Below are 9,233 nucleotides of genomic sequence, written 5' to 3'. Positions count from 1 at the left end.
AATATGTAAATGTATGCCAAAAAAAAAAAAAAACATGCCCATTCTTGAAAGCCTCTTTGTTAACCCAAAAATTGTCTAGTTATCACTGCCACGCGTGCTACTATACTTACTAGTAATTGCTGTCAAAACAGAGATATAAAAAATTTAAAACAAATTTAAAAGTTAGAAAATTCAGGCCTGATTGGGAGCAGTCGTGATATCACTGCCCTAGAAGATTAAGGACCCGCCTATCGCCCTGGCGCAGTTTGTCCTCTCTCCCCTAGCGGTAAAAACCCCTGATCGGGAGCAGTCGTGTATTCACTGTCCTAGAAGATTGAGAACCCGCCTATCGCCCTGGCGCAGATGGTTCCCTTCCCCTAGCGGTAAAAACCCCCGGAAACGGCCCGGCCTCTGCACTCGGGCGAGAGTGCAGAGCTTCAGCTCAGATGAAGGAAGTTGCCCATAAAATAAAACTAAAATGTAGATGAAAATAATATGTAGGGGAGAGAAGAAAAACAAGAGAAAACTTGTTGTATATTTTTTCTTGTCATTTTGAGCTCAACATACGGATATATATAGGGTTGGAAAAGATGTTACAAAACCCGTAATTAATTCTGTAACGTTCGTCATAAATTTTGTAACGTTCCCCATAATTATATAGCCGTTACACATATTTTTAATTGCTAATTAAAACATGTTTTAATTACAAAAATTTATTATTATTCATGAAGGCAAAATTGTCTTTTCTTAACAAAATATCTAACAGTCCCCCCCCAAAAGGCAATATTGACTGAAAATAATAAATCAATAAATAAATCACAAAATAAATATAGGTTGGGCAACCTTTCGTATCGTGAATTCGGGAGAGGTAGCTCTCGGCTTTGAACCTTTCCTTAGTGGGTTCATCGCCACCTGAGGGACATAATGGACTAGGCCTTGAATTAGGCCCCTTTAATCAGGTATTGATGAAAACACACACAATACGCTTCATCTATTGAGCAAAGCGGGTTGAGCGTTAAAGGCCATGCTCACAAAAAACCGACTCATGAGAGTTTCTAGGGGTCAGCCCTGTCCCCCCCAACCGCGGCCATCACGGTTCCTCTCACGTAGGTAAGTCCTCAAAGGGTACTACAGCTGTTTATTTAATACCCCCCACAATACACGCGTTGGACTTATTAAGAGTAAAACTCAGCCTAGCCAGCTGTATCATAAGAGCATCGTCACCATAGAGAAGGGGTAGTAGCAAATGCTACATAATGATATATAAATATATCTAGGTCGATGCTCCACACGAGAGTCACTTGTCCAGCTTGTTTCTACCACATTGAACCGACATTGGGACTACGTCTCCAAATAAGGGTTGGGTTGCCGCTGTCAGTGACCTCATTTATGGGCTTAACCCCATCTCCCTCGATGAATCCAGAACCACACTCCTGGATAATCCCTTAGTCAAAGGGTCAGCAAGATTTTTCTCAGACTTTACAAAGTCCAAGATCACAACTTTGCCTAATAGGCGTTGTACAGACTTATATCTTATTTGAATATGTCTGTTATGTTTTTTATTTACATGTACTTGCTTTAGAAGCTCTATGGTAGATCTAGAATCAGAGTGAATGGAAATAGGAGGAGAGGGTTTAGGGACCAAAGGAAGTTCAGATAGAAGATCTTTTAACCATTCGGCTTCTGTGCAAGTAGTATCAAGAGCAATTAGCTCAGATTCCATGGTGCTCCTGGCAATTATTGTTTGCTTACATGATTTCCAGGATACAGCAGCACCACCAAAAAGAAATACATATCCAGATGTAGACTTTACACTGTTGGAATCCGTGACCCAATTGGCGTCACTATACCCTTCTATAGCATCAGGGTAACCAGTGTAAGTCAAGCAATAGTCAATTGTGCCTTTTAGATATTTGAATACTCTTTCTAAGGCAGACCAATGATCTTTGCTAGGGTTGCTAGTATACCGACTCAGTCTCCCTACAGCATAAGCTATATCAGGTCTGGTTCGGTTGGATATGTAAAGAAGAGATCCAATCATCTGAGAATATTTTAGTTGGGAGACAGGTTCACCTTCATTCTTCTTCAAAGGTATAGAAGAATCATAAGGTGTGGAAACAGGTTTAGAGTTATGAAAGTTGAATTTGATTAGCATTTTATCAATGCTATGGGAAAGACTCAAAGATATTCCTCTAGTGTCTCTAGAGATTTTCATTCCAAGTATCATGTCTGCAAGACCTAAGTCTTTCATATCAAAATTTTTTGGAAAGATAATCCTTTACCTTTGAAATTAATTCAAGTGTTGTTCCAAAGATAAGGATATCATCAACATAGAGACAGAGAATGACATAGTCATTGTTTATCACTTTAGAATAGACACATTTATCGTATTCATTCACAGTGAAGCCATATTGTGCAATGACGTTGTCAAATTTCTGGTGCCATTGTTTAGGAGCTTGTTTAAGACCATACAAAGATTTAACAAGCTTACAGACTTTGTTTTCCTGACCCTTGGCAATGAGGCCTTCAGGTTGGTGCATATAGATTTCTTCATCTAAATCACCATTCAGGAAAGCAGTCTTGACATCCATCTGATGTATGATAAGCTTATGGATAGCAGCAAAGGCTAGTAATACTCGGATAGTTGATATTCGGGCTACAGGAGAATATGTATCAAAATAATCAATGCCCTTTTGTTGAGTAAAGCCTTTAGCTACTAATCTAGCTTTAAATTTATCTATGGAACCATCAGCTCTGAGTTTCTTCTTGAATATCCACTTACAACCAATAGGTTTACAACCTGGAGGTAAGTCGGTGAGTATCCAAGTATGGTTTTCCATGATAGATTTAATTTCATTATCAATGGCTTCTTTCCAGAAAGGAGATTCAGGTGAATCCATTGCTTCTTGGAATGAGCTTGGATCACCTTCAACAAGAAAGGTAAGGAAGTCTTCTCCAAAATTCTTTTCGATTCTACCTCTTTTGCTTCTTCGAGGTTCAATATCAAGAGGTTGAAAAGAACTGGAAGATGGAAGATCAGAAGGAATGGATGATCTGGGATTTTCTGAGATTTTAGATTTGAAAGGAAAGATGTTTTCAAAGTAGACTGCATCTCTTGCTTCAATGATGGTATTGTTGGATATGTCACTGATTTCAGATTTGATGACTAAAAATCTGTTAACATTGCTATCAAGTGCATATCCAATAAAAGCAGCATCTACAGTCTTAGAACCAATTTTTCTCTTCTTAGGTTCGGGAATAGCTACTTTAGCCAAGCAACCCCAAACCCGGAAGAAATTTAGATTAGGAGATCTCCCCTTCCAATATTCATAAGGAGTTGTATCGGAATATTTCTGGGGAATCCTATTGAGAATGAAGCAAGCAGAAAGAAGAGCTTCACCCCAGAGATTTTCAGGTGCTCCTGAACTGAGTAACATACAGTTCACCATGTCCATTAGGGTTCTATTCTTTCGTTCAGCTACCCCGTTAGACTGTGGTGTATAGGGAGCAGTAACCTCATGAATAATACCGTGTTCTTGGCAATATTCAGTCATATGATTTGAGGTATACTCCCCCCCACGATCAGATCTTAGAATCTTGATCTTCCTGTCAAGTTGGTTCTCAGATTCAGCTTTGAACACCTTAAACCTATCTAAGACTTCATCTTTAGTTTTGAGAAGATAGGTGTAACAATATCTGGAGTGATCGTCTATAAAAGTCACAAAATATCTCCTACCCCCTCGGGTGAGAACTCGGTTAGAGTCACACACATCACTATGAATTAATTCGAGGGGTTCAGAGTTTCTAGTTATAGACTTGAAGGGTTTTTTAGTGTGTTTCCCTTGAACACAGATTTCACATTTAGATGAGGGATCATGAGAAGATTTAGGAATGAGGTTTAATTTACTCATTCTCTGCAAGGTTTGGAAATTGACATGTCCAAGTCGTCCATGCCAAACATCACAAGACTCAACAATTTGAATAACAGAAGACTCAGAAATTTCATTAGAACTGGAATTGATTACATTGAGTTTGAAAAGGCCATTACAGATAAAACCTTTTCCTATGAAAACATTACTCTTTGTAATCACAAATTTATTGGATTCTTTTACAATCCTATAACCAGCTCTAAGAAGAAGAGATTCACTAATCAGATTGCGACGGAGAGAAGGAACATGATAAACGCCTTGCAGATGAAGAACTTTCCCAGAAGTCATGGTGAGCTCTATACGTCCACTTCCTATTATTGATTTAGTGGAGTCATCTGCTAAGCTTATGCTTCCTCCACGTGATTCCTGATAATTTGAAAACCAAGAGCGGTCATTACAGACGTGGATATTTGCTCCGGAATCCAAATACCAATCAGTGGAAGAAGTTAGAGAATTTACAAGATGAGATGAAGAGGCTAACCTGAAGGAGGTTGGATTCATTTCAATCATATTAACTTTGTTGGATCCATTTCCTTTAGGGGCAGGTTTGGCCGGTTCCTTCTTCCGAAAAAAACAGTTGTGAGCCATGTGGTTGGTTCTACCACAGACAAAGCAGAACTTCTCATCAGACTTATGGCTGGAAGAATTGAGATTTGCAGAACTTCTCATCAGACTTATGGCTGGAAGAATTGGGATTTGGTTTGAAAGAGGATTTGTTGAAAGATTTATTGAAAGATTGTTGATTTTTCTTGAATTTCTTCCCTTTGGGTTTGAAATTCTTAGATTTAGGCTTATCCTATACCAAGTTTACTTTAGCTTTTGTTTCATTCTTGGTATTGGAATTTTGCCTATGCTGGTCTTCAATATGAATAGCCTTGAGGGCTTCAGTTAAGGTTAGATCTCCTTGCTTGTGTCGGAGATCTCCAGCAAATCTAGACCAGGAGGGAGGAAGTTTATCAATCAAACAGGAAACTTTATAATCGTCAGTAAAAGTGTTTCCTTTTGATTGGAGATGACAGAGAAATCTAGAAATTCATGAATTTGTTCATTAATGGGCTTGTCATCAACCATCATGAACTTATTGAAGGAGGAGGAGGTGAAACGCAGAATTCCGGCATCATCATAGCCATATTCTGCTTCAAGAGCATTCCATAGTTCTTTTGCACTTTTGAACTCATAATATATGTCATAAAGGTTGTCCGCAAGTGCACTAAGAATCCTATGACAACAATGATAGTTGGTTTCTTCTGGTTTCATAGAGCTAGAAAAGGAGTTAGCACCAGAACCAGAAGTAGAAGGAGCAGGTTGAGCAGGATCAGGAGTCAAAGGTTGAGAACCACTAGTAGATGACTCAGAAGTGTCAATAGCAGATAAAAGACCTAAGGTAGTAAGCCAGTATTTCATCTGATTAGCCCACCGTTTATAGTTAACACCGGTGAACTTCTCAGGTTTGACACTTTTTGAATGATCAGGAATTGCCATAAGTCCAATTTAAGTTTACTAGTCTAGGTAGATGTAATCTGATATAAAAAAGGATTTAGACCAGAAACTTAATTAAACCTGCTTTAAATCAAAAACTCTTAAAGTGAAAAGATAAAAGTTTTACTCGGGTAGTTTGGCCAGGTAAGGATAGTACTAGAGGTTGATCAAAGATCTATTAAGTACCTCGTTTCTTGCAGAGCGCTTTACGCAATCCTTAAACCTTTCCTTAGACACCAACTAATCCAAGAAAACTTGAACCGGTTCACTTAAAGATTTTTTGTTTATTTACTATGAAAATTGACAGATGCAGAAAAGATTTTTTGTTTATTTACTATGAAAATTGACAGATGCAGAAATTGAGTATAGAAGCTACAAAGTTTTTTATTTTATTTTTTTATTTTATAGCTAATTTAGATGCAACAAATTAAAACAATTAACTAATACAACAATAAATTATTAATATATAAAATTCGGGTGAACAGTAATCCCGATGAACAGTAATAATTTTTTTTATTTTTTTTATTTTACTAATTAACTTAACAGCAAGAATTTTTAATCTTCTAGATTGCTGTCAAAACAGAGATATAAAAAATTTAAAACAAATTTAAAAGTTAGAAAATTCAGGCCTGATTGGGAGCAGTCGTGATATTACTGCCCTAGAAGATTAAGGACCCGCCTATCGCCCTGGCGCAGTTTGTCCTCTCTCCCCTAGCGGTAAAAACCCCCGGAATCGGCCGGCCTCTGCACTCGGGCGTGAGTCACAGAGCTTATGCTCAGATGAAAACGGTTGCCCAGTAAAATGTAGCCGAAATTTCTTGGAGGTATGAGAGTAGAGAAGAGAAGAGAGTTTAGAAGATTTACTCTTCGTTGGTGTGTTTCTGAATGAGCTCCAAGCCTCCTTTTATAGGTGATGAAAGTTGTAACCCCCGCTGAATCCAAGGGACCGTTACGCACGGTTATTGCTTCCGTTACCCGCATGCAGCCGTTACAAAATGTGTAAAACGTGCAAAAATGAAGGCTTGAGAAGCAAAAAGGTGTGCGTGTGCGGCGCGTGCGGGCGTGGCGTGCGCGCGCGTGTGGTAGAAATGCAAGGCCCACAAAACCCAAAACATTATTCAAAGCCCAATAAGGAGAGAACCAATATATACCCTTTACTATTCATCTCATTTTCTGATGTGGGACTATCCACAAAGGCAAAATTGCCTTTTCATGAATAAAGCTTCCAACAGTAATCATACTTAAATTGATACTAGTTTACGGTCCGCTAAACACACCATTACAAAAAAAAAAAGTTCAGCAGATAACACCCTTGCACTATGATTGTGCACCTAAACTATTTTATTGGCGCTTACGCCCTAAGCTCCTATAATCAATATTATTTCTCAAGTTAGATTGAGATGTCACGTGAGAATCGCGCGCCCCTCACCTCAGTGTAACGCTACACATGATTGTCTAATGTTCAAAGGGTGCAAGTGCTAATAAAAAAGTTTAAGAACTGAATAAATAAATAAATAGGAATAACAATTAACAAGGGCATTCCAACAACTAATAAATCTCTATAAATACCCCCCCACCATACTTTCCTCCCCTCCCCAAAGCAAGCAAGCAAGCAAGCGACCATGGCCATGGCGTTCAAGATGGTAACTATATATCCTAACCCCAATTAATCTTCTCATCGCCCCTGATGACATTTCATGTGCGCAAGCTAATCGTCCTCCATCTATTTTTTTTTTCTTTTTCTTTTTGCAATTAATTAATGACGGAAGGCGACGGAGGGGATGAAGGTGAGGGACGAGTGCAAGAGCTGGTTCATGGAGATGAAGTGGAAGAGGGTCCACCGCTACATCGTGTTCAAGATCGACGAGGGGTCGAAGGCCGTGATCGTCGACAAGGTCGGGGGCCCGGGGGAGGGATACCACCACCTGGCGGGCGTCGCTGGCCGGACGACGACTGCAGAGTACGCCGTGCTCGATTTGCGGATTTCGGTGCACGCCTACCGCAACTGGCCACAAGAGCAGGATAGATGCTTCATCAGTTGGTGAGGCGATACGCCGCCCCACTCACCCTGAAGACCCTTGACATTGACAGCATAAGGATGCTGGCGAGGGATTTTTTTGTGGCAAACTTTGGAATTTAGCGAGTGCGCGAAACTAGTAACGGTCTGCACGAGTTAGGCCGGGCCGCACAGAATTTCGCGCGCCGCGTAAGCCGCACGCGACTCGCATTTCCTCCTTTTCTTCTTTATTGGAGATGTTCATCATTGTTATTCCCAAACACTAAAACTGATCACAATGACTAAAATAAACTTATTTAACGGGTTAATAATTTAGTTCTTCAGATTATCGAATGAGCTAAGTACATTAATCATTTTCTTTAACCTCTTTTCCTTAACCCTTTCCCAAACGGGACAGGTTAACACTCAAACCATCTTTGAGCTGAATAATTAATACAATAGCGGCCGCTTACCTAGCTCGTCAAAAGGATTTAATCCTAAGTTAGTGGTGTAACCATATATAAGAGTGTCTTCCTCCAATAATGCATGCGTTCTCTGATTTTTAGATTGAGAAGGCTAATCAATTGATTATATATATATATATAGATCAAAACTTAATAGGTTAGGTGCTCATGACAAAAGGAAATGAAAATACTTAATAATCGTCAAGAGGGCCAAAGCCATCGCTCTCACCTTCAATTCTCATCTTTTCACAACGCCCCTGCCGCCTAGTTTAATTAGTAACTTTTTTTTTTATTACATAACGGCCCCAGAGGTTAACAAGCAGTATTCTTTGCTTTGTTCTGAATTAGACTTTAAGAGGCAAAACGCCCCCACCTATGGAAAAAAGAGATGCGTCTGATATCTTCTTTTCTTCCGCCAACACTAGATCGATCTTTAGCCTTTAATCAGATCTTATCACCAATAAAGTCACAAAATTCCAAGCGTCAGCAGAGGTGTCCTCGCATACATCCAACTTGTCAAAGTTTGCACTAATAAAGTTGGGCAAGAAAGCGTACTATATTTCTATTTTACTACTGTTACTAATGACCCAAATGATGGGTTTTTTTTTTTTTTCGTAGGTCTCCCACCAAATCAAGGATAAGAGCAAAGATACTATATGCGACATCAAAGCAAGGGCTGAGGAGGGTCCTTGATGGGGTTCACTACGAGGTGCAGGCCACTGATCCGACCGAAATGGGTTACGACGTCATCACCGAGAGGGCCAAATGAATGAGGAGGACTTTTATATAATTTTATCACTTTTAATTTTAATAAATATATGTTATCGTCGTGCTCAGGTGTGTTTGATTATGTGTTAACCGCTGGTTAGGCCCTTAAGAAAAGAGCAAGAAATGGGGCGTGGTAAAAGGCTTAAACCACCCACCCGTTTCTTTCGAAGTTTTGCGCTGCCCAACCTGACTCGGTGGCTTCCGAGTGTTGTTTGCATTCTGTGAATAATGATGGTTATCAGAACGTAATTCCTCTTTCAAAACCGCTTCGTCCCTGCTTAGCCTGTAAACATTTCAATGAGCTTTGCTACAGGGATCCAAAATATGAGATTAACAGGAGGGACAAATGAGGTGTCCCCCTCCTATTGGATGATGAGTTGGTCATCATTAATGATGGCCAACTTATTATCCAATAGGAGGGGGTCACCTCACTTGTCCTCCTTATTGGTCCCATATTTTGGATCCTTGAGGAATTTTTACATTTCAATATCAACATCAAATCTTTCACAATCAAACTGGGGGCCATCTAAAAAGATTAGAACCAAGCTAAACAAGAATTTTCTAAAAGAGTAGATGCCAAACGATCCACGTGGATATATAGGCAATAGTATAGTTGGG

The 9,233-nt window shown here is 39.5% G+C and overlaps 1 protein-coding gene across 1 annotated transcript; it reads left to right on the top strand.

Moving 5' to 3' along the window:
- LOC109837718 (actin-depolymerizing factor 5-like) lies at window positions 6,920-8,878 on the top strand. Its single transcript, XM_020406063.1, has 3 exons — window positions 6,920-7,030; window positions 7,157-7,428; window positions 8,466-8,878. Exons 1-3 carry the CDS (start codon window positions 7,010-7,012, stop codon window positions 8,614-8,616), a joined length of 444 nt encoding a protein of 147 aa, XP_020261652.1. The 5' UTR covers window positions 6,920-7,009; the 3' UTR covers window positions 8,617-8,878.

This window comes from Asparagus officinalis, chromosome 4, assembly GCF_001876935.1.
Source record: "Asparagus officinalis chromosome 4, Aspof.V1, whole genome shotgun sequence".
In the NCBI taxonomy this organism is placed as follows: Eukaryota; Viridiplantae; Streptophyta; class Magnoliopsida; order Asparagales; family Asparagaceae; genus Asparagus; species Asparagus officinalis.
This window is presented reverse-complemented; position numbering and strand designations above follow the sequence as displayed.

What these genes read in the sequence shown, in the direction of transcription:
- LOC109837718 (XM_020406063.1), top strand. Translation starts at nt 7,010, where the DNA reads ATGGCCATGGCGTTCAAGATG. An exon ending in TGGCCATGGCGTTCAAGATG is followed by an intron (nt 7,031 to 7,156) that starts GTAACTATATAT and finishes TAATGACGGAAG; the next exon opens with GCGACGGAGGGGATGAAGGT. An exon ending in GATAGATGCTTCATCAGTTG is followed by an intron (nt 7,429 to 8,465) that starts GTGAGGCGATAC and finishes TTTTTTTCGTAG; the next exon opens with GTCTCCCACCAAATCAAGGA.